Source organism: Cavia porcellus, unplaced genomic scaffold (genome assembly GCF_034190915.1).
Source record: "Cavia porcellus strain 051 isolate PalLab524CR breed Dunkin Hartley unplaced genomic scaffold, mCavPor4.1 scaffold_7, whole genome shotgun sequence".
Lineage (NCBI taxonomy): Eukaryota > Metazoa > Chordata > Mammalia > Rodentia > Caviidae > Cavia > Cavia porcellus.
Window position 1 is genome coordinate 14382861 of NW_026947490.1, and position 25467 is coordinate 14408327.

Here is a 25467-nt window from a genome sequence, read left to right on the forward strand (position 1 = left end):
CTTAGTTCAGGGGTTCAGCCTCATTTGTTAGCTGTGAGCGGTCTCTACTGAGACTTGTATGCAGTGCTCAGGGGCAGCTCCAGTCTCTGCCTGCTGAGAGCTCAACACTGTTCCAGCGATCCTCAGGGGGCTTACTGCAGGAAGGGACACCAGTGAACTTCCCTGCAGACCAGGGACCTCCTCCTCCTCCCACACAGGGTGCCCCTGCCATGGGAATCGCCGTAGCAGGGCCCACAGGTGCCTGACGTAGGCTGTCCTGAGAAGCAGAAAGTCCAAAAAGCATGGGAAAAGGTCTACAAGTTCCCACAGCAGCACACAAACAGACACCACTGCTCTGAAAACCAAGTGCTTTATTCAGAACCTCCCCCCAGGTCATAGAAAAGCTGCAAACCGCGTGGTTTGTACAAGGCAAAGGCTAAGGGACTGCAGGACATCCCTTACTGCTGGGGCCCCTGTCCTTAGGGCCTCAGGCTTCCCTGGTCATCATAGCTCTTAGCTGAGCTCCTGAAACAGCCAAGTCCTCACACTTCCCTTGGCCGATGAGTGAGGAAGTGGGTAGGGACAATGGCCAAGGTCCCCATCTAAGGCTACTGTCCCCCACTCAGAGCCTGCTGTGTCCCACAGCCACAGCTCCCCACATCCTCAGAGCTCTGCCCTGGGCACGTCTCAGCTCTGGATGCAGAGTGCTGGAAGGACAGGTGGTCCTGCACACAGGTGATGGGGCAGGCGGCCGTCCTGGCCAGCGAGCCCTGTCCCTCACTCAGTACAGGTCTGCAAAGGGCTTGGAGTAGTTGAACATCAGGTAGTCCATATAGTAGAAGTCGTAGGTGCGCTGCCGCTGCAGGGCTGAGAGCTGTGCGAAGTACTGGTGGGTGATCCTCGAGGTCGTGCGCGCCTCCTGTGAGTGTCGGTCTTTGAACCGCGGGAAGGTCAGGTTGTGAGGTGCTCGGATGAGGCTCAGGAAGAAGTTGGCGTCATCCTCCATGCTCTCAAACTTGCCCACAAAGTCATAGTCGATGAGGCAGGGGCTACACAGCCGGCTGACATGGTCCCAGTGGATGTCCATGCCGACGGGCCGGTGTACATCCAGAAGATACTGGATGAATTCGGGGAAGCGCACACCAGAGCCCGTCCGCAGCGCCTCCCGTGAGGCGTTCGCCCGGTACCGGGCCAGGATGGCCTTGCCAAAGACCGGGTGGTAGTAGCTGTTTGGGTGCTCGAACTTGTCACGGAAAGCCGAGACCAGCCTCTCGAAGGGCTCGCGCACGAAGAGCATCTTGGTGTAAGTGCCCAGGCGGTGCAGGATGCCCTGGCGATTAAAGGTGTCCAGGCGCTTAAGGGCGCTGCTGTAGTGGACCGTGTTGTGCTGGATATCCGCGGTGGACGAGGCCAGCCCGGCCAGCACCATGAGCACCCGCTTCCAGTTGGAGCAGCCCACCTTGGGCACCTCGCAGTAGAGCACACGGTGTCGGTCCTCCACAAAGATGCGCGACACGTGTCGGGGCGTGACTGGCCTGCGGCTGCTGCTTGCCCGGTACTTGGCGCAGGCTTCCCGCATCACCTGCTTTCGCTCCTGCTGACTGCGGTGCAGCTTGACCCAGTGGCTGTCCGGGGCCTGGTGTCCTGGAGGGGCAAGGGTCTCAGAAGAGCTGTTGGCCACGATGGCCACTGCAGCTGGCATCTTTTTGATTAGCAGCCTCCGCCGTCGCTGCCGGGGTCGCAGTCGGGCCCCAGTCTTTGGATACAGTTGAGGCTGGTCAGGGACCTGCAGTTTGAGGTCTCTTGGGGTCCGGCTGGACAAATCTTGTGTGACTCTCTCTGTGGATACTTTCACGTCACCATCATGGGAACTACCTGGTTGGAGGTCCTGAGACAAGAAGGGAGGTGGTTACCAAGATGGACAGAACAGCTGGGCACAGAGGTCCAGCAAGTCAGATGTTGCCAGAACTGGGGTTTCTGCCCTCTCTGCAGCCTGAGCTTTTCCTGGGACAAGGGAAAAGGCAGGTGTGGCGCCCTAGTTTGAGTCTTGCTCCAGCATAATCTGGCCATGAGTGTGGGATTTGAGATGAACACGCTATTTCAGCCACAAGATGGTGTGCTCCTCCCGGGAACCTGGCCAGAGTAGGCCAGGCGAGCCAGTGGCCCGAAGGAATCTGGCTCAGATTTACTGTGTCAATTAGCACAGTTTAAAGGAGCCATCTAACAGGAAAGTGAAATTCATAGATCTAAAGCCCTGGGCTTTATTCCCAAGGCTCCTGGAAAGGACTGGACACATTTTTCTTTTTAAGGATGGAGTCAGTGTGAGCTCTGAATTTTCTTCTCTGTCCTCCCCAACTTTCTCTAGGGTGCATGTGCTGAGATTTATGTAACTCTCAGAACATACCTTGTGGGGTTTCTGTGGCCTGATGTTGAACTTTATTCCTAAAAATCAAACAGAGGAAAGGACAGGTTAGCATCAGAACTGCCATGTGGCTCTCAGGGACCTTCTTATAGGCTCTTTCCCTGTGGACACCTAAGGCAGAGGGAGCTTAGGATAGGCTCTGCAGAAAGGCAATTTAGGGCCCTTTGATCCCCTACCCTATGATAAATTAGGTTGTCACAAGGATGTGGTTCCATTGGCTCCCAAATGGTGCTAACTTCTCTGCATCTCTGGTACAGCCTGCAGGTCTGGGATAAGTGCCCTGTCCAGGTGTACCCACAAGCCTGTTCAGTGGAAAAGTCATGGATTTTTAGACCATCCTCACCTCATGCCTTGACGCCATTAAGTCACAGTGAAAGAACCCTTCTGAAGACTTTGTCTATCCTTCCCATCAGCCACCCCATCAGCCACGCCCTGTTTCTAGTGAATGTGGATTTTCTGTACTTGAAGTACGATACATGTGCCCCCACATGTGGGTGACTATCTGGTTAGACAGTGGATACTGCTTCATACTTTACTTTGTTGGGGAAGATGGGAGTCTTCCTTTGGCAGAGTTTATATGCAGCAGCCCGGGCCTCTTTTCTCAGTACCTGCCTGGCCCACTAGGGCATCAGGGGCTTTTTCTGCTGTAGTGGTATGGGAACGGACAACTGTATTCTGAGGCATCGCCAAATGGCACAGTCACAATTAGAAGCAGCCACCCCTTAAAGAAGCTAGAATTTCCAGCCCGGTGCACAGAGGCACTATGCCAGCCACACCTGACTGAGTCCTGGCTGCTGCCCAGGCGCACACGGGGGAGGGGGGTCATTCCGATGGCCCAGAACTTCCCTCTCTGTCTCTCTGTACTGGGCTGAGGTCCAGTAGCTGGTGTCCAGCTGGCAAGGGACATCGGGTCTTCTCTGATCGAGCCTCCTTGATTCCTCCACTGGGTCCAGTTTCAGTCTGTAGAGCTGACTTTGACCCGGTGTTGGTCAGTCTGAGGCAACTTGTTAGCAAGCAGGGAGAGAGGACAAAGGTCACCTCTGAACATTCTTTAAATTCCAAGAGGTAGAAAGGTAGAACTTGGACAAGCTACTCAAATTTCCCCCACCCTGTAATCCTGTAATGGGGACTGGATCACATCATCAGCTCTCTCTCTCTCTCTCTCTCTCTCTCTCTCTCTCTCTCTCTCTCTCTCTCTCTCTCTCTCTCTGTTCAGCACTAAGACAGCCTTGATATGTCACTAAGTTGCCCATGTTGGGCTCAAACTTGTGATCCTCCTGTTTCAGCCTCCCAGAGTGCTGGGATTACAGGTGTGTATTTCCATGGCAGGCTTGTTGCTTCTTCCATCTACTGATTCCTTTGGGTTGGGAGGAGATGTGCCCTTCTCTGGGCAAAGGTCTGTGTGCCTTCCTTCCTTCCTGAGCATCCTGTGTGGGGTGTGTGTGCTGAAAGGCTTGGAAGCAGGCTTTTAGTCTCTTCCAAAGCCTGAAGGGAAGCTCCACATGGTACTGGGGTGAGCAGTGGGAGCTTTCTTTGAGAGGATCCTTTCAGACTTCAGCCCTGCGTCGACGTCCCCCTATCAGCCCCAGAGCCTATTTCCTTTCTCACAGCTGCCTTCCTGCTTGTTCATACCCCATCCTCTCTGCAGACAGCTCCAGCGTGACCTTCCAGGGCTCAGTCTCTCCGGTGTGTGGGGTTTTCTCCTGCATCCGACGATGACAGATCTCTTCGACAGAAGGAACCCGCTGCAGCCACTTGGTTTTTCTCTATGCCACGTTTCCTTAATTATTTTCTTCTGGTGATGGCAGCTGGCCCTGCTAAATCACCTCTCCTCCTCGGAGTCTCAGACATGGGAATTTACTTTGCTCGTCACTCCTGTCAAATTGTCAAGGTGTGATGGTGCTTATTTATATTCCTTTTCTGGAGCAAATGAGTCATGCTAGCTTTGGCCAAGAGTGGAGCTGAGGAGCCACTGGCGAAGGCATCCTGCCTGTCAGGGAAGTGGGATGGAGATGTACACATCAAAGCCCTCCAGCTCTGGGCCCTGTTCTATTCATCTGTGTAGGTGGACAGAAGGGTGATGTCTGGGGGACTTCTGGACTCTGAGCCTAAGGCACTTTCCCCAGTTGGCCCTCTCTGAGGCTGGTCAGTTTAACAGAGTCCTTGGCATAGGCTGCAGGAAATGTTCCTGGCAGGGGTAAGTGAGTCTTCTGACTTCTTGGCCATATTTTCCCATAAAGCTAACCTTGCTGCAATCGGCCCATCTGAAGAAGCATCTTGTAGACAGTAACAGATAACTAGATCATATGCGAATTTGTGAGTGGACAATAAGCACTACGTTCCCAACCCTTAAACTTATGGCAGATCCTTAGGCAAAGGTGAACCTTTTCCCCTCAGAGCCACTTTCAAATAAAAGCAGAAATGTAAAGGACTTTTCTTCTGTCACATGCTCAGTGTCTCCCCTTTTTCTCAGGAAAAACTCTCCATGCACTGCTCAGATAATGGCGGAAGTGAAGCCCCTTTGGTTCTAGGCAAGCTGAAGCCAGGGACTCTGGGTGAGCTGAGGCTGATGTCTGCAGCGCAGGTGTCGGTTGGGGTTGAGGACCCTGGACAGCTCCCAGGAGAGCCCTGGGAGGGGCTGTGGAGGACCCCACCTCTGCTGTACTAGGAGCTTCAGTACTAGTGCTGAGAAAGATTGGAGGTGGGGTGAGGGCTTTAGTCTCAATACAACCATCACCAAGCTCCTAAATACAAAATCTAGATAAAAATAGAGAACGCGCCCAGCAGCACAAACCGCGTCCCCCAGCCTCCTCTCTGTGCAGTACTGTGACACTACCATGAGCCCTCCTGAGTCTCCCCATGAGTCTCCCCACTCCCACCCAGGTACAGGCGAGTCCCAAGGTCAGCCACTTGCCCCCCTTTCTGAGTCGTTTGTGCCCTCCTCTCAATACAACGTTAAAAATCTGCAAGGGAGATCCACCCCGCTGCACGGGAAGAAATAAACAACCACTTTCTCTTTCTGGACAGATGACATTCGTAGGGTGGCTGGAACACAGACAACATGATAAGAGTGAGTGCTGGAGAGAATAAACAAGGTGTGAGTTATGGGGACTGCCAAATGCGCTGTGCGCTCTGAACTCTTATAGCGTGAAGGTTTTTTTCTTGGTGTTTGGCTGAAAACCTTCCCAGTTACCCGCTAAGGGGAGGTGAAGGCTGATGATGCTGTGCAAGGCCAGTTTCTTAATAAGCAGTGTGTGCAGGCCAGGTCTGGGGAGAGCTGTAGAGGGGGCTTCACCAGAATGGGTACTACTGGGGAGCAGGGACCTTGCCTGCTCCTCTCCAGAGACATAGGGAGACTGCTGGGTCCCCCACAAAACCCGAATACCCAGTAGGGGTGGTAGGGTTTTTTGTTTGTTTGAGACAGGGTCTCACTGTGTAGTACAGGCTGGCCTTGAACTCATGGCAGGCCTCCTTCCTCAGCATCTTGAATTCTGGGATTACAGGCATGTGCCACCATGCCCAGTAGGGTAGCACCTTTAAGTCAGGCTTTTGGATGGGCTGTGTAGGTATTCAATAGGGCTAAAAAGGACCTCACTGCTTCAAAAGGGGTCGAAGTGTCTCATGCACCCCTCACCTCCCTCAGCCCCAGGGGCATCATGGTTGAGGAGGATCACGGCTGCTTTGACTGCTGAAATCCCAGTCCCAGCCTCTGATGGACAGTAATGAGAGATCCTATCACTCTGGATGCTGTGCCCTGGGAGAGACAGAGTTCTCTGCAAGGCATCAAACCCACCAAGGGGCAGGGATTGGAGGAACTGTGGGGCGAGGAGAGGCTGTGTGTGTGTGTGTGTGTGTGTGTAGGGGTTGCTGGCCCCAAGCTTTCCTGCATGGAGTTTGACAACTGCTTCTTGAGCCCCCTGAAGTCTCCTGACCAAACTGTTTCCTTGGTCACTTTTCCATGTCCTGGATCTTCAGGTTGTTGAACCTCTGTGGCTGGAGGCATCACACATGCACTGTCCTTCCCACGTCCATTTATGGGGCTTTGTCTGCTTCCCTTGGCTCAGGCTGGCCTGGTACAGAGCAGATGCTGAAAGCCACACCCTGGGGGAAGCCTGGTTCTCTCCCAACATGTGCATGACCCTGAGTCTAACTCTTGGTCTCACCCCAGATCCTTGGCATTGAAAGGTCAGTATCTTCTGAGCTGTCCCCGCTTTCTGTACCCAACATGAGCTTAAGAAAGGCCTCTGAGTCACTAGGCAGCCTGTACGTGGCCAGAGTGTGCACCCTCACAAAGCAAGTGAGCAGAAAAGGTACCAGGTGCACATGCTGCCCACTGAGCTTAGGGGACAAGCCCTGAGGTCACTGCCAGGTCCCACTGCACAGGAAATAAGTGTATTCCTTAGGGCTCTACAAAAAACCCCACGGCCAATAGAAGGTATATATGGAGAAGAAAGAGAAAGTAAAGGAGTGTGGTGGGGGGAAGAGAAGAGGGGTATGAAAGACAGGAGAGGAAAGAAGAGAGATTTTAAGGCATTGGCTCATATAACTATGGTTGTCAGACTAAACTCTGCAGGTCAGGCTAGCGAACTGGGGAACCAGAGAATTGATATTGTAGCCCAGATCCAGAGGGAGTTTGGAGAGACAGAATTTCTTCTTTGTCAGAGAAGCTCAGTCATTTGTGGCCTTTAACTGATTAGGTAAGGCCCGCCCACATCATGGAGGGCTACCTGTTGTCCTCAGTATCTACTTATTTAAATGTTAACCACATCTAAAAATACCTTATCAACACCACTGCACCCCATGGCTTACACAAGATGGTACGTTTAGGTAACTATCATGGGAAGTGTCTGCTTTTACTATGGCTACTGTGATGAAGTATCACAAATTGAGCAGCTTAAAATAACAAACATGTATTCTGTCACAATCTGGTTCTGAGGTCTAGAAGTCAGTCTATAAAACTCATTCCTTCTGAAATCTCCAACAGAAGATCTTTCCTGCCCTTTCCAGCTCCAGGTGATCCCAGGTGTTTCTAAACTTGTCTTAACAGATGTTCAACTTCTGCCTCTTCTTTGTATGGCCGTCATCCCTCCTGTGTATAGCTCTTCTCCTCTTTTTAGAAACATGCAAGTCATACAGAAAGACAGTTTTGCTAATGACTTCCTTTTACCTGATCATATATACTAAAGCCTTGTAAAGCCATAACTAAGGGTACTGGGGATTGAAATGTCAGCATTTTTGTGGAAGTACAATTCAATACCGAAGAGGGAGGGATATGATTTCAGGGCTTTTAGAGAGGTCAGAGGGCAGGACCAGATTGCGGGAAGTTAAGACAGTAGTCTGGGGGGCTGGGGGTTTAGCTCAGTGGCATAAGCGCCTGCCTTGCAAGCAGGCAGTCATGAGTTCGATCCCCAGTACCGATAAAAAAGACAACAACAACAACAACAACAAAAAAAGACAGTAGTCTGCGGGTTAGGTCTTTGGGTCACTAGTGCTCAGGGTCCCTAGGGCAAGGACAATGTCTTATTTATCTGTCAGTCTGGCACAATGCTTGGCACACAGCAGGAGCTCAACAAATGCTGTGGCAAAGCCAGTGACACTCAGACTAGGAGTTGGTGCTAGAGGTGGAAGGGGTGCTGGGCTTTTCTCCACAGTGGCTCAGGTCAGGTTTCTGGCTGTCGTCACCAACCTCCAACAGGAGCTCCTCTAACTCAGCATCTCACAGCCTGGGAAGGGCAAAAACAACCATGTGGCAGGTGCCAGAGCAGGTGGCCAGCTGCAGGCAGCAGCAGCCTGGGCTGCGGGATCCGTCTGCCCTCATCCTGGCTGGGTGGTTGTGAAACCTCTTGACCTTGAACACCCCAGCTGACAGCCTCCTGCTGACCTCTGCAGCCTGTCAGGCTGGGACCTGCTCCTGGGATGGGGACTTGCCATGGACGCTCCTCTCCTGGCTCCTTTCCACCAGCCTGGGCTCCAAGGCGAGGGGCAAAATGTCCCATGGGCCTCTGACTGCCTCGTGGTACACTGTTCCCTTCATCTAGGCAGACTACTAATGTATGCAGATTAGATGCAAAACTGAAGACCAACACACTCAGCAATTAGAGGGCGGCCTGGGCTCCAGGCATAGAATTTGGACAGAAGAAGCCTCACTAAAAGGTCTTAAATACTCACTTGTGTTCACGGAGAAACTCAGCTTATGAACTTCTCTGCTGAGGTTCCAGGGCACAGCCTGGAGACTGCTCTCTGTCATGGCTATGCTGCTCTGGATGCCCTGGACACTGGTGCAGCATGGGCCCTTGGAAATGGAGGTCCAGACAGGTGTTGGTTGCTCCTGGACCCTACACACTGACCCCACACACTGGTCAGTGTATGGACCTTGGGGGAGGTGGGACAGGTCATACATGTCTGGGCTGGTGCAGCAGCCTCTGCCCTTAACCCTTGAGTCCTGGCCTCTGTGGGTGAGCTTCCCAGCTGGAGGCTCAGTCACAGTGGGGTCTTTCATAGTCCCATTCCTGTCATACCTGAATGCTCAAGAGTAGGTCACTTCTAAAGCATAGAAGTTTATTTGGCTCATAGTTCTGGAAACCAGGAAATCCAAGGGCACAATGCTGGCATCTGCTGAGGGCCTCTCTGCTGTGCCATGACATGGTAGAGGGCATCACAAGGCAAAGGACAAGATGCAAACTCAGGGCTCTTCCTCTTCCTATGACATCACCGATCCTATCAAGGGGCCCCAACCCTGATTACCTCATGTAACCCCAATTACCTCCCTGCACTCAAACATCAAGAGCATATGAATTTGGAGGTTAGTCTGTAACACACGAGGGGGGCATACTGGGACTATAGCAGGCTCATACAGTGACCCTCAGACTTTGATGTGGCCCAGGGCAAGGCTTTTTCTCCCTTTGCCTGGAGAGTATGCTGTGAGTAATGGCATTCAAAGAGGGCTCAGAATATGGAGAAAGAGGAGAAAGAGAGCACACTTCTTGGAGACCTTAGACTTGTTCCTCAGCCACACTGTATTTGTTTTTCCCTCTGTAAAATGGGTTAAACATGCTCATCTCAAAGTGCAAATGAAAGGAGGCACTGTGATGGGCCCAGTGTGAGTCTTTGAACAGAAAATGCCAATTCCTGGTGTTCTCATGGCAGCTGTGGGTCCCTGGACCCAGGTCTTGCATTCAGTGCATAGCCTCTGGGATGGGTCAGCAAGGGAGGGAAGTCATTCTGTCTCAGGCTGATGGGCACCTGACGGTTCTGACCACTATTGTTTTGTTTAGTGATTCCATTCCTTCACCTCTGTGATTAGGATCCATGACTCAACCCAGTAGTTCCCTGTCAGCTCAGCCTTAGCTGTGAATCCCCCTGGAGCTGTCAAAAAGCCAAGCGTCTGAGCTGCCTGTCAGTCAACCAGCCAACCAGTGAGCCAGGTCTGCAAACCCAACAGCTGTCCCGCCTGCTGCACTCCGACCCACCTATCCATCACTTGCTGAGAAGGGGCGTCCTGGGCATTCCTCCCTCTACGCACCCCACTTGTGCCAGGGAGGGGAGTTCAGCTCCTGCTTCAAAGCAGTTGGTGTCAGAGTCTGCAATGACTCCCACCAAATTTGGTGTGTGTGGCCGCAGCACACACAGCCATGCACTTCAGTACAACTTGCCCATGTGAGTGTTGGCGGGATTGAATTTGTATGTCTTATGGTCTGTCATGCCTTACATGTCAAGGGGATGTGTCACAGTGCAGGTCTGTGCTGCACAGGTGCATGCTCTCTGCTGTGTGTGACATGGGTGAAGAGTGAAGGGCATTTCAGAAGACCCCAGCACAGTGCTGTGCCGCAAATGGTCAATGACAGGGCCTTGCGGGCCAGTATAGCTGACTCCAGCTCACCTCAGGCCTAGGGGCTGGCTGGGAGCCCAGTGAAGGACACTGGTTTCTGGCTTGAGCAGCGGTGGATGCTGCCGCCATTTCCTATGCAGGGGGAGAGACCAGCCTTGAGTTTGTGATGGCTATGGGTCTCCCATGATGCACATCACAAGGGGAACAAGGTCAGAGGATCAAGTGCACAGAACCTGTTTGGGGACCTATGGCTCTCTGGGGTTGGGAGGACTAGGGACCAGCACATCTCAGAGGGAGCTTGGAAGGCAGGGCTGAGGGCGGGGACCTCAGGCTCAAGTCCTGCCTTTCTCTGGGCCCCTAAGGAGCCACAACTCTCAGCATAGCTCCCAGAGTGGGTCAAGTGTCTGGCACCAGGATTCCTGGTGACCACTCTCCAGCCAGCTCACCAGGAATGGGCCTACTTTGCCCTAATAAAGGTGCATTCTGGCCACAGGATTATCAGGAAATAACTGAGTCGTGCTGGAGCCTGAGGCCGAAGAGGCTCCACAGAGGGGCCGTCTGTTTGCCAGAAAAGTACCAACCACAGCAACTGGTTTGGCCCCATGTTAAGTGCTCCAGGGACAGAAATATGCAGCACATCCTTCACTGGACCAGATCAGGCCATTGGAGGCAGCCAGTGGGGCAGCCTCATTACCGTGGTAGCCTGAATGAAAGATAATGATCTGTCCAGCTCTAGCTGGCCTCTGGATGTGTTGTTGCAGCAGCAGTGTCAATTACTAAGCTGGCCTGTGGCTGTCAGACTTGTCACAGCTATTGCCTGTGATACCCTGAAGAGCCACAAAAGTAAATCCGTCTTAGCTGGTGATTCTTTGAAGTGCCCCCCACCCCACCGCCCTCCCTGCAGGCTGCTCTGTCCTGAGAGAGGTACTCCAGGCTCCCCTAGGTACAGTGAGGCTCCTGCAGGCAGAACTAAAAAGAATGGCTCAGGGAAGGATCCTATCCTTGGCAGAGCTCTTCAGATGGCCATGCATGGGCGATCAATGCTGTGTCCCTTCAGAGGAGTCCTTGTGTCTGGATAATGCTTCCTCCCTTGCAGTCCTGATTCAAGCATGGTAGATGGGCAGCTGAGCTCCAGGCTGCTTCAGTCTCCAGTGTCTTCTCTAGCATTTGGAGAACGCTGAGAGGCAATGGCATTCCAGGGGTCACCCTGTGTACTCCCCAAAAGCAGCACCTCTGGCAACCCACAAGTTGTAAGAACAAGGCCAGGGGGATTGCAGGTGTGGTGAGAAGGTCAATCCAGCTATTTTCTGCCAAGAGTCTGGAACACTCCATATTTGGAGAGGAATCTCACTGGGCAGGGTCTTAAACTTGAGTCAGGTCCAGGTATAGGCTGGGCAAGAGAAGCTAAGGAAGCTTCTGGCCTGAAGTTTGGTTGGCTTCTCTGAGGGTTAAAACCCTCAAGGACAGATACTGGCATGGCCTTGGCCTGGTGGACTGCTGTGGGGATATCGCCTTCCCTGGATACCTCGCCAAGAGCCTACTTTAGCTTCCTTCTGAATGACCAGCCCTTGCTCTGCCCAGAGGAACTCTTCTAGGCAGCAGCAAACCCCACCAGAGCAACTGAATAGACCTACTGCAATGGTCCCAGGACCATCCTGGGAGCTCTGATGGCCGTCCTCCAAATGGCACTGGGCTCCAGGCCTACATCACACACTTACAGACCCACAGTAGCAGCAGGTCCAGGAGAGGTGACAGACCTGGGGTACAAACTGGGGCTGAGTAGGGAAGGAGGGATAAGGGGACTTGCAAGTGCTGCAGGTTCAAAGGGACCTTTGGAGACCACTCAGAAACAGCTAATGGTGGCAGGATGATGACATCATGAGTGGGTGAGGGGTGCTAGGCCTGATCTTAGGAGGGTGGACCAGGACAAGGGGAGGGTGGATTTATAGAATCACCAAGCAGGAGGGCCTAGTGAATCAGGGATGTGAGGAGGAAAGTGAGGGAAATATCTGGGGGACCCCTCTCCAGTATCCTTCACAGAGAAGGAAGCCTGGGAGGATGGAGGAGCCAGTGTGAGAAAAGACCAACCCTGGATCACACTGAACCTGAGACACAGGCTTGGGAAACATCTGTGGGAAGAACTCTCAGTAGGCAACAGTATGGAGCATGGGTGCAATTAGTGTCTGTGTGGCTTCGTATCTAGATGTCCCCTCAAAGTCTCGTGTGGCTCTAGGTGGGGGTTTTCAGAGGTGGCTAAGTTTAGTGTGTGATGCTGGGATCAGGACATGATGCGGGAATTGATTCATGATACCATGCTAGGATTAAAGCTGCCCCACCGTGGGTGTGAGTGCGACCTGCCTTAAGGGTGTGTAGCCTGGCTAAGATGTGAGGGACAGAGAGAGGATCGTTGCTTGTCCCTTGTCACTTGTGGGTTGCTACTTGCTGTCTCTTTGCCTGCTGCCTGCCGTGAACTGTTTCTCCTCTGTTATGCCACCCAGCTTTGGAGCCAACCAACTATGAACTGAAACCCCTCAAAGTCTGAGCCAAATAAACCTTTCCTTCTTTAACTTTGGGTGTAATGGATCTTTTCTCAGCAAAAAAAAAAAAAAAAAAAAAAAAAAGTAAGACTGTCTGTTATCCAGTTCTAGGCCATGTATCCCAGCTTTGGAAGGAGCACAGACACAAACCATACGACAGCCTTGAAACACACCAACGTCCCTGAATAATGCTGCTCTCATTAGCTCTGAGCATAAGAACATTAAGTAGAATCAAACACTGCAAATGTCATCCAGAATTTTCACACTTGTCATGTATACTCAGACTGTGTGGAAGTCTTGTAAGGAAACTGCTCAAACAAGACCCCTCTTCCCACCTCGGTCTGCTCTCCTCTCCAGCATTTTGGGGATGTCTCCATCTGGGAGAGGCAGAGACTCGATGCCAGGGTTTGCCTGGAGGTGGTGCAGAGAGGCTTCTGGGTTGTGCAAGACACTGTCTGAGGTTCCCAAATACTCCTCTCAAGGCTTAGCAATTCTCTTCTTAGCCTATATCTGCACATCTGCAGCAAAGCCCTGGAAATTAGACCCGGCTGGCTTTGCAAATAGAATATGCTCATGGTGTAATGGTTGGCTAGAAGGTGGCTGGGGTCATCATAAAAGAAGAGTTTAAAGATGTTCTGAGCTGTCTCCTGCTTCCCTTGAAATCCAACCAGTGCAGCTGCTCTCAGAATGACGCTCTCAGATCACAGGGAGGGAGGCAGCCCCTCTCACTGCTACCTGCATTTTCAGAGGAATTAAGAGGGAGTCTAGATCATCAGGCAGGTGTTTTGGGCCCCTCCTTGCAGTTGTGAAATGTGCTATTCCAGGGAACAAAAGCAGCCTGGCTTTCGTCTTTGGCCTTCTAAACCTAGGCATGGTGGAGGTGAAGAGCCACTCACTATGTGTGGGTGGGGCCGTCCTCTCTGGAATTAATGAGTTGTGAACATGGTGAGAACAGCTTAGCCCACTGAGGCATCTTCTGCAGGATTAAACGTCACTCCTTCTAATGACTTGATTTATGTCTTAGAGGTTTATAGCTCCAAACAAAATATTGTGATGATGGCAATAAATCACAAGGAGGATGCTTATAAGAGCAACGAGCATGTTTTGGTTTGTCTGGGAGTTGATTACAAAATGAGGGACTGCTGGGTGGGCAGGCAGGGTGAACACAGGACACAGATGGTGTCAGGCAGTGGGGAAGTTCCATAGGGGTGTCAGAAGACTTCGAATGCTTGAGGCTTTGGGGAAGGATTCCTGGTTGGAGAAGCCAGAAGTTTCCAGAAAGGCACTATTCTGAGCTCAGAAGGCTGCACATGCAGCTGGACATCCTGGAAATATCATTTTCAGCTTTTGTCAATACTCTCCGGTGCATCCCCAGGTGAAAAGTGCAAGAACAGGCCAGGAGAGAATGACTCTGCAAGGCTGAGTTCCTCGGAAAGACGAGGACAAGCTGCAGATAGGTGATGACTTGGCTGGCATCTCTAAGATGATTAGCAAAAATTGATCCATGGAGACCAGGACTCTGCTGTGTGCAGCAAGAGGTCAGAGGAGTTGCAAACCACTTCAAAGACTGCCTCCAGCACAGATCTGGACATAGCTCACAGGCTCTGGCCAGAAGTCTGAGAGTGAATGAGCCTCCTTCATGCTAAAACTAATCTTGGCTTTGGAATCAAAACAGAGAGAAAGCGGACAGGAGCAGGTGGAACTGAGGGCAAGTTTCAGACCAAGATCTACTCATCCCAGCAGAATACATCTGGTGCCAGACAGATGTGTCCTTGGAAGAGCCGCATATCCCAGAATGCTGCAGCAAAGACTGTGCCCTTAAGAGATCAGGGTGACTCAGGAATGTCAGGAAAAGTGGGGAATACTGGGAAAAGTGAACCATGACTAGTATGTGGTCTCAGGGTGCATTTAACTGAGAGATATGGGTGAGAGAGTCAGAGTAGGGTTCAGATGCTGCACAAGGAGTGTCTTCCATGTCAGATACAATGAAGCACTGACGATGCGGAGACGTACCTTCACAGCAGGTGGGATGATGTGTGGTTTGCAGGTGGTGTGACGGTGCTTGGGGGGGTGCATGGATGTTGTATGGATTGTGAGTGGATGGTGTGGGGTGAGTGGATGATAGGTAGATGGCACACACATAGTGAGTGGATTTCAAGTAGCAAGTAGGGGACCAAGATGGGTGGGGGGTGGTACTTGAGGTCTTGAGGGGAAAGATTTAAGATGGAGATCCACAAGATCTGAGGCTGTGCAGGTAGGTAGCAGGAGGAACACACAGCCTGGACCAGAGATGTGGAAGCTGCACACTCACAGGCCCCCTTTAGCTTTTATTGTGGTTGGCAGGAGGGCACTGAGTCACAGGGAGGTTGAGGACTTCACCCTCATCCACACTGCTGGTTCAGTGGTGGCAGAGGCCAGGTCTAGAACAGATCTGACTCCATACATTGGCTCTAACTTTTAGTTGATACTATCTTCCAGTGCATGGGGACAAGGGCCTGGCCAGGATGGGGACAGGAAGTGGGAAAGGGTCACAGAAGGTCTCCCACTAGTATTCCATCAGAGTCACACAGCCATACTCCAGTGTAGTCTCACTGGCTAAAGGTGCAGTCTCTAGTCGTACATTCTCACGGGCCAGAGTGACAGGAAACTGGGGCCTCCCTGGCCTTCTCTGGCTTCTCTGACCCTGGGAAAGGTAGCATACATGCAAATGAAAGGAAGGACCCCCCCAAAACCCCCACGAACCCTAGCATGTCCCAAGCTACCGAGGACACTGCCTCTTTCAATACTGAAAGCAACTTGCAATGTCAAAAGACAAAGCTTCTATCCATCTTTGATTAAAACAGAGCAAGGAAAAAAAATCATTGTTTGTTTCATAAAGTCTGGCAAATTTTGATAATGAAATCTTTAGAATATATAATTTGGAAATCTTTCTAATTCTAGGCAGATAAGGAATAATGGTAACGTATTTCAACTTCAGAAGCAAATATAACCTTTTATCACCTAATTTAACAATGTTGCTGGCGAAATACGTTAGGCAAATGTAAAGGGCTATTTAAATGATAAAATACATTGTCTCTGATGGCAAGGATTTTAATTACCACAAGCAGAGTCCAAACACGCTTCCATGCCAGCCCTGACAGACCTAGCTAATGACAAGGCGTCCCTAACGAGCAGAGGCAGAAAGGTCAGCCTGACTGCCGCCGTCTCCCCTGGGCACAGCCACACCCGACAGCTGTCCGGGCTCAGTGGCACTCATCAGCATCACTCCCTTGTGAAGTATGAATTGCTTCAGATATTAATATTAATCGGCCAACTCATTAATATTAATCAGTTAATATATACTTCCCATGACAACAAGAGATAAAGGAATCTTATTATGTGGTGGATCAGGGAACACGGAATATCTAAGTGGATTTCCTCGGGACGCATAGCATAAAGAAGACTAAGCCTCTTAGACGTGTTATCTGTGCAGAGAATGGAGCTGGGCTCATGTGTGGGCAAAGTAACAAGCAGGAAAAACCCAGTGGGAGCAACTTCCTCTCCACAGGCAGCGGGGAGACACTTCCTCCAGTCGGGGAGGTTGGGGGACTGGTTGGAATGGGCAGCTCCCACATATCTTTTCCTCTTCGGGCGTCAGCAGCTGCTACGGAAAACCTTACCCAGGCACTCAGCAGTCAGGGGCCCCAAAGCAAGATACACAATGTCTCTACCCTTCTAGCCACAGGGACTTATCCCTCTTGGCCTTAGGGGAGGGGGCACATTGATTCTGTAATTCTTCAGTTTGGGCATGCCACAGCCTGGTACATGCCAGCTGCTGTGCTGAGGACGCGGGGTGGTAAAAGAGAGGGTGCCTGCTTTGTGGGCTTCAACAGGGTAAGTTTTATCCTCCCTGTTTGGCAGTAGAGCACTGAGTTGCAGAGAGGCTAAATACTTCACTCTTGTCCCACTGCAGGCCCAGTGGGTGCCAGGTCTAGACCAGATCTGACATCATAAACTGCTTCTAACCTTTAGCTGATATTGCCTGGCAGTGCTTGGGCACAGGGGCGTGGCCAGGCAAGGGATAGGATGGAGACAAGGGGCAGGAGGAGGATCAGAGCAGGTGTCCCACTACTATTACACCCATGTCACACAGTCAGAAGGGACACAGAGTCTTGTCCTTGGGCAGTCCACACTGAGGTCCCAGGGAGGCCAGCTGGCTGGGGGTCAAGGGAGGAAATAAAGGATCAACCTACATGCACAATGGCTTGCAGTCTGTCTCCACAGGCAAAGGCACATCTGAGCACAATTAACATTTAAAGCACTAATTATTTTACTTGGATGTCTAAGTCTGAGCATCCTCTAATTTCAGTTTAATTGGAGAAAAATGGTCATCAGTTATTGAACAGCGGGAGGGCAGCTCCATGCTTCCCCTCGCAGAACAGAGCGGAAAATCAGCCCATATATGAGGTGCTGCGGCAGCTGGGATGGGCTAGGGTGCAGGGGTGTGGCGGGAGGGTCCCAGGCAGCCCACCCCCATCATCTGCTGAGCACGCTTGCTAGCCAAGGGCCTTTTTGTCTTTTCCATTTTTTTTTTCATTTTCTGCAACAGCATTGGTTGCAAGAGAACCAAGTACAAGAGGAAATGGGATTCTTATTACAAAGAGGACTTACGACTTCCCCATCATTCCCTCTTGTACTTGATAATAATCCGAGCTCAACATGAAATCCTCAAGCTCTCCCTTGCTAGGCTGGCAGAATTGGCAAGGGACGTGCATTAGCCTACAGTTGAGGGGCAGGTGTAGGAGAGGTTGGGTCTGTACCTGGGGTCTCCTGGGATAGCCTAGAGACTTTGGTGCTGACACTGTAAAACTAAAAAGAATCTTTTATGTTGCTTTTGATTATTTTTACTCTTTGCTCCCTTATGGGGAACCTATTAAGCAAATCAGTATTCTAGGTCCCTAGTGGGAAGGCGACCCTCATGGACCTGGCTGCTGGCTCCTCTGATGGCCTCTGGGAATGGCTGGGCTGGTGGCCTGGGGATGGGTGGAGTAGACAGGGGTGGTCTAGGACACACAGGGGCTAACTTTCTGCTTCTCCTCCAGACGGTTCTCAGGCCCAGGCCCAGGCCCTGTCATCATGAGGGTAGCTGCACAAGAAATGAACAAGAAATACTATGGTCTGCTCTGTGCGCCTCTGCTGGAGACCAGGGCCCCTGTAAGCATATGGAGTTTTGAGCTCTGGAGAAAGAGAACTCAGCAATGGCCCTACCAGGGCAAATACCAGATACCAGGCCCCTGCCCAAGAGCTTCTCCTCCAACACCAATGTCCAGCCCTACTAAATCTTCCTCAGTCATGCCTCCAGTGGCTTCTATGACCCACATTGTCATCACACCACAGGACTCCCCTATATCCATCCCCTGCTGTTCTCTCAGCTTCCTGCATCTTCTCAGGAGAGTTCTTACCTTCTCAGGGTTCTCCCAGACCTGAGCCCTCTGGCCTACTTTAGACATTTTGATTCCCCAATCATGCCAGTTTCCTAAACTGGCCTGGCAAAAGCTCACAGGTTTACAGAGGCCCTCATATCCTGCAGGTGACAGTTTGTGGGCAGGTGCAAGCAGCAATCAGTCAGAGAAACACAGTGACAATGGCAGTTGCATAAGGCTTACAATGGCACAGACACTTTGGGAGCCAGTGGCCACAGTGCTAGGCAGAATCCCAAAGGATGACCGTGGAGCGCTCCAAACACAAGGGCTCTTGCCTTCTTTAGAGCACCCAGCCCCACCCTCTATCAGACAGGGTTTCTTGAGCTAGGGACTGCCCTGACTGTTCCCCCTCAGTCTCTTCCCTGGTCCTATCTGGGGCCCTCCAGAGTGTAAGCTCCCAGCCTGGCTTCCTTAGACTTTGCACTCTGCCTTTGGTCCAGGTGCCCGCGCCTCCCTCCTTCCCTAGGGCTGGCCACACCTTGCCCTAGGGTAAGGTCCCTCCCTCCTCAATGGCTCTGCCAACTTCCAGATTAATGAAGGGGTCACCAAGGAAGAAAGTCGGAGTGTGAGAGGTCCCAGAGAGCCTGGGCCAGTAGAATTCCACCTGCCTTCAGCCTCAGTTTCTCCACATCTTCAATGGGGACTCCCAGGCTTTTGATGCAAGGCCACATGCATCTTCTAGAATAGATGATGGCGTGAACAGTCTGGCCCATGCATCTTCTCTCTCCAGCAAGGACCACATGGCTTTAAGTGGAAACAAAAACCTCAGGGAAGGCAGGCTCTGGTGAAGGGAACCTGGGGCTGATGGAGGGGTGGAACTGTGAGCCTGCTCAGTGGTGGCAGGAGCACGATGGTAGAACCAGCTATTGTAGCAGAAGCTGTGGCTTCACTTCTCACCAGCTGTGAGGCCTTGAGAAGGTCTGGACCTACTCAGACACTGTATTTCCTCACATGGAAAATAGAGATGACTGTGGGGGTGGGAGTGGGTGGAGATTATGCGAGGTGAGAAGCACACCACCTGGGCCTAGGCATTTTCAGAGGAAGTCTGAGGTCCTAGATGGTGCTGACCAGGCAGTGGGAATGATCTAACTTTGACAAGTGCCTCTGGGTCAGAAGAAAATTGGCTTTGGGTGAGTGGGGGCAGCATCCTCTGGGCTCATGGGGCGGTGTGCGTGTGGGTCTGTTGCAGCCTCCATGCAGCAAGCCCTCCTGTTTCTCTTGCAGGAACTTGAAATCCTCATCCATAAGACCACATTTCATGTCCCCTGAACTCATTCAGAGGAGTTCTGTAGTCACAGAGGTGGGCAAATACAGAGCGAGTCAGGAGACTTGCCTGGGATCCAGCAAATCCATATTCCATATGTGCCAGTGAAAACAAACCAAAGCTTCCAACTCTTCCTTGGAAAATGTTTTTGTCAGGAAACATTTCATTCATGTGAAAGTATGCAACACACCATCTCTATGTTATAAAGGGTAACAACAGGGCCAGAGGTGTAACTCAGTGGTAAAGCCTTGCCTACCACTCATAAGGCTCTAGGCTTGTGCCCAACACCCCCTTTGTTAACATTAACAAAAGCAACAACAACAACGACAATACACACCTGTAGGCATTTAGCACCCAACTGGAAAGAGAATGTCATTGAAGGCCTCTCTGTGTCCCTCTCACACATCTTCCTCCTGTACCTGCCAAAGGTAATCACTGCAGAATTCCGTGGCCATCATTCCTAACTTACTGTATTTTTTGCATGTTTCTAACTGCAAGTGATCTATTGCTTATTTTTAACATGGAAGCTTAGAATTGGATGCAATGAAAATATTTACACCACAGAAATTGGCAGTTCTACAAATTGAGGCTTTCTTTTCCTCTTCAACCTGCCTTAGAGAATGGGTTTACCAGTGTGTGAATGGTGGGAGGTGACCTCCAGAGGAAGGTGCCACCTTCCTGGAGAGGACGCTGCTGTAAAATGAGGCTGAATGCCTGATTAAGGGCGCAACTGTGAGTTTCTGACAGTCTTTCTAGATTCCCAGTGCTGGGGGATGGGTGCTACCTCCTAACAATGTACTAGGTGGGGTACCCACAGTTTCTACTACAAGTTACAGCAAGGTCCAGACTAGAGTGACCCCACAAATCTGTCCCCTCATTTATTATTCTGTGGTTCACTGTATTTACAGACCATTCACTGGAGTCAAACACATGCTTACCAGAACTCTTCCCAACCTGAAATTATTTATGGCTTGGCATTCAAGAAGGAAAAGCAATTTTCTCGAAATGTCTGATGTCATAATATATAGTCTGTTTGACATGCATGTGCCAAAATGGATTGCTCTGCAGGTCTGCCCCTCAATTACTATTACCCTGAATTAAAAAAGGAGAATTAATATTGCTTGGCAGGATGCTAACTCGAGTGGCATCCAGAGAAAATGTTTAGAGCATCTTATAAAAAATACAAATGCCTTGGAAGAAAGAACAGATCACATCAGTTGTTTGGACAGATCATTATTTCCTTGAGTCTTTTGCTATGTGATGCTGGAGTGAAGCCTGTGCTCCTGGTTCCTGGAGCTCGTTTCCTAGTTCCCTTCCAGATGCATGGCTGTGTGTACATCTCTTCTGCTGAACTTCACTAGGGACAATACTGCCTGGGTCCAGGCATGCTGTGACTAACTGAAAGAATGTGTCCACCATGAATGGATAAACAAAACTATGTCACAATCTATACAACTTGTCTCCATTACTTATCCATAAAAATGAACAAACTACCAATACACACACCAACATAGTTGAATTCTGCAATTGTTTTAGTGAGCAAAATACATCAGACATTAAAGAACAGGATCTCAATGATATGAAATTCAAGAATAATCAAAACTAATGTCTGGTAATCAGCGGTAACCCAGGCAAATGGTGGGGACTTGAGGAAGCAGGACATGAAGGAATGTTCTGGAGTGAGAGAAATGCTCCTTTGGGAGATTTGTCAAAGCTCACTTCCAATAAATGTGTTTTCTTGTTTATAAATTATACTTCAATTAAACTGACAGAAAATTGTGTGAACATATTTTAGAACTCTAAAATGCCAAGTTAAAAAAATGCTATTTTTATTTTGCAGAGATCTTTTTTGTATCTCAGAAGCCAAATGGCAACACTTGGAAAAGGCTTTTCATAAAACTGAAAAAAGGGGGCTGGGGATTTAGCTCAGCGGCATAAGTACCTGCCTTCAAGCAGGCAGTCATGAGTTCGATCCCCGGTACCAATAAAAATGAAAAAAAGACCCCCCCCCAAAAAAAAAAACTGAAAAAAGAATTGGGTTCAATCACACCAGCTACAGTTAATTTTCAATGATCCTCAACCAGCAATGTCAAAAACCTCTCCACACCATGCAAAGAAGTCCCAGCCATTCCTTGTCCAGTGTGGGATGAAGAGGGCAGATAAAGGGGTCCTTGGGGGCCAGAAATGAAGAGTGGGGAGGCTGGGACCAGGTAAGATTGTGAATGCACAGTCACAAAGCTCACAGCTGAGTCTCTCTCCTGAGATCACGCTCTAAGTTTGTACCTCCTTTCCCAGGCTGCTGCATCCAGGACTGACTGAAGTGGGGTATAAAAGCCCAGCCCCCTCTGCACCAATTCAGGGCATCTCTGCAGCAGCATCCCAGCCTGACTTCTGCCTCTACCTACTCCTGTTTCCTTCCCTTTCTCTCTCTTACAGGTGTTGCTCCAAGGGCATCTCCCTCCCATTACCCCACGCACAAAGCACTTCTTGCATGTGCTCAGAGTCTGTTGTCAGTGGTCTGTGAGGTCAGATGCTGAGACAAAATGTTAGAGTCAAATCACTTGTCAGTCAGATAGCAAGGAGGACCCAAAACTGGTGGAAGGTTGTGCACAGAGAGCTCCTGGCAAGAGGCAGTAATGTAACTATTAAAATGCTTGAACTAGGCAGAAAGTTAGAGGAAGGAAATGCTCTGATGTGCACACCAAGGTTGAGAAATATGGGGCAAACACTAACATGGTAACAATGGATTGGCTGGGAACCTATAAAGAGATTCTAATCTTCTGCAAGAAGAGTGGTCCCAGGACTTACAATGAGTAGCAGCATTTCAGAAGGTGAATTCTTGGTAAGGTCAGGCACCTGATAGAGAAGGAATAGGACCCTGATAAATGGAATGAGGGTGTCTGCATGTGTGAGTCTGGCATGTCTAGATTTCCCTAAATCCTCTGGGCTGCAGAAGTATCCTGTCCCCTGCAACACAAGCTGACACTCATCTTTACCTGAAGCACTGCAGATATTTCTGCTGTACAGACAGTACCCACCTCCCACACCTTGTCTCCATCAGACCAATAACTATAAAAGGTGATTGAAGAATATAGTAAATGTTTAAATTTTAAAAAACTTATTACAGTAAGAAACATATTACCAAAATGATGGGATAAATGTGTTCAAAGTGAAGGAGAGAATTCTGAGTATGCTGAGGGAGTTTATATGTAATGATATGTTTTTAATTTAAATAGTAACTGTATTTCTTAATCATCCCTCTTTGATAAAACATTTATGGCAATTTCTGTCCAATAAAAACATTACAGTGCATCCCCATCAACCATATTCACTGGATCTGTGGCACTGCAGGACCGCTGGCTCTTCCTCAAAGTCAAAATAATCATGAAAGGTAAACATTTTGCATCAGTCTAGGACACCGAGGCAGCATGACTGCAACAGTGCAATTAAGACACAAAAGAAGGCACCTAGAGCTGCTTCAATTAGCAACAATGATGGTTTGGTGTTTTAGAAGACGGGGGAATATTTTGAAGGAAGTGAAGGCAATGAGTCTTTTATTGTGATAAATTTTTAAAAATTTAAATAATCACTGTAGTTTTTGAAAACCCCTGGTAGAGTTAAATCACAACATAACTCAGCCAGCAAAGTGCTTGATTTGTAAAAGAAAGGAACAATATTCCGAAAGAGGTGAAGGAGTAGGAGAGCACACACAGAACTCAGTGCTGAGGCCATGAGGGAAGAGAGCAGAGCACAAAGTGGGGTACAGAGGAACTGACAGAGGGGCATTCTCCTGGGACAGAAGGTTTGAAAGCTCAGCAAGACTCCAGAAGAAAAGCATACACACTGCTAGGATGCTTCTTATAAACTCAGAGAAAGTATGGCTCACACTAAATGAAGCAGAAATGAAGGCTGAATTGCTATGGCAGATAGAGGAGGAAAAGCAAGAAGCTCACAGAAACAATCACGCCATAGTGGACATACTGTGTACTATAAAAGGCTGAGAAACTCACTGCTATGTTTTGTGGGATACCTGGCATTACTTCCTTTTGTAAAGCAATACAAAAGGCACTGGTGACAGAGGTGCCATCCTGAAAAAGAAGTTCTGTCAGGTCTTTCCTTGTCAGGACAGGATTGGATGCTGAAGATGTCATTACAGACCTGGCTTCCCTGATACTGATGGGAGATAATAGGATCCTGAAATAATAAAAACTAGATGGTGGTGCTTGGTATAATCAAGGTGTGCACACTTGCACCAGTGGGCAGCAATGTCAGTCAAGAGCAGCTCTCTTGCAGAGAGCTATGAGATGTTTAGTAGAACAGAGCATCCCTGAGGGCCAGAGTGATGGGCAGCCAATGGGGGTGCTCATTAATGAATACAACAAAAACAAACCAAGGAGGGATGATCAGGAGGCAGACGGCAGGTGTCACAATAAAAGGGCACAACCCCTTGCCCAGGTTTCAGATCCAGACTCAGCAATCAAAGAAAGGAAACATCAGGTCCCCAAGAGAAAGAGCTCCATGACATCATGGCAAGTGTGCAGGGTGACATTTCCTCAGTCTTCCCCCAAAGTGACCCATAGTTATTTATTTGGATAGGTGTACACTGAGGGAAGGAGAACAGGTGAACATTTGTAGAGTTTGGTCCTAGTTTATATATACACCAGGGGATTTTGTCTGTGAAGGGTCACAATGGCTCCTGGCAGAGTGACAGCATATGGGGCAAGTAAACAAATGGTCTGAGTCTAGCTCATTCTGAGAGTTCTCAGACTCTCACTTGGTGATCCTCCTCCCCTGTCCCTGGATGTATAGTCAGACTCTCACTTGGTGATCCTCCTCCCCTGTCCCTGGATGTATAATCAGGATACGTATATGTAATACTTGGCAGAACTTCAATGCCTTTCACTTGTGGGGCAAGAACTACAAGAGTAGGAAGTGCTTAGTGTAAGCCTTTGAAAGTGACTCTCTTTCTCAAAATATTAAATCAAACACAAATTTACTTCTTTGGGACACTGTAAGGATTTGTGTTACTTTAAAAGGCCTAAAGGACACAGGGGTAGTTGTCACCATCAAATCTCCATGTAATTCACTCATCTAGTCCTTACAAAAGACAAATGGGCCTTAGGATAATACCACAAATGCCATGAAGCCATAGCCTGAACTGAAACTGTAGTGTCATGTATGCTCTCTTTTCTAGGGAAGAGTTACCACTGGTCAAAAAGAAAGTATCAGAAACAACTCACACTGGCTTGGAATGGATAGCGGACATTTATATTTTTTGCTACAGTATTATTTTAGCTCTCCTTTCAGTGTCATAATGCAACTCAAGTAAGCTTCAGAGTTGTGTGGACACAACTTTGCCTCAGGGTCTGCCCTCCTGGGGAGCCCAATGTGCAACAAATAGAATGGAAATACAGGTTTGTAGACAGAAGGCCAGTTTGGTTCAGAGACAGGACTGAGGTTACAGGCAGAGCTGACTCAGGCAGAATCAAAATAGATAGAAAAAAGGTAGATTTTTGTCTGGGGTCCACGATGTACCAACAAGCAGAGCAACTGACACTTAGGATGACCAAAACCAGGGTGAGGTCTGGTACCACAGACTGTGGTGGGGACTCAGCCAACTGAAAGAGAGGCTCTTTTCAGCACCATGGACAGCTCCACATTACAGGTTTAGCCCATGTCCTGTTCTCCGGTATAGCAGCCTGTGGAATGGGAAGGTGTGAAGTCTTTAACACAATGGACAACCTATGCGAGGTCCTGTGAGGTCAGCATGATCAGCTGACGTGACCACAACCGGCTTAGCACCACAGACAGTGTCTCATGGTCCTAGTGTTCAGAAGCCCAAGATTTTTAACGTGGGCATCCTACATGATATCAGGTCTGGGGGGTTTATACAACAATAATTTATTCCTAGAGAGGTTCAAAAAATAATTCATCTCTAGAGAGGCTCAGTTTCTAGTGGAAAATAAAGGTAGGTG

The 25467-nt window shown here is 49.7% G+C and overlaps 1 protein-coding gene across 3 annotated transcripts in view; it reads right to left on the reverse strand.

The window, feature by feature from the left end:
* Positions 1–330: 330 nt before the first annotated feature.
* Chst8 (carbohydrate sulfotransferase 8) overlaps positions 331–25467 on the reverse strand; it is a 120472-nt gene continuing 95335 nt past the window's right edge. For all 3 annotated transcript variants that reach the window (XM_003467206.5, XM_063252568.1, XM_063252567.1), the window contains exons 3-4: positions 2384–2421; positions 331–1867 (exon numbers count right to left, since the gene is read on the reverse strand). In XM_003467206.5, coding sequence (XP_003467254.3) covers positions 761–1867; positions 2384–2421 — 1145 coding nt within the window. In that variant the 3' untranslated portion in view covers positions 331–760. The remainder of the gene's footprint in view (positions 1868–2383; positions 2422–25467) is intronic.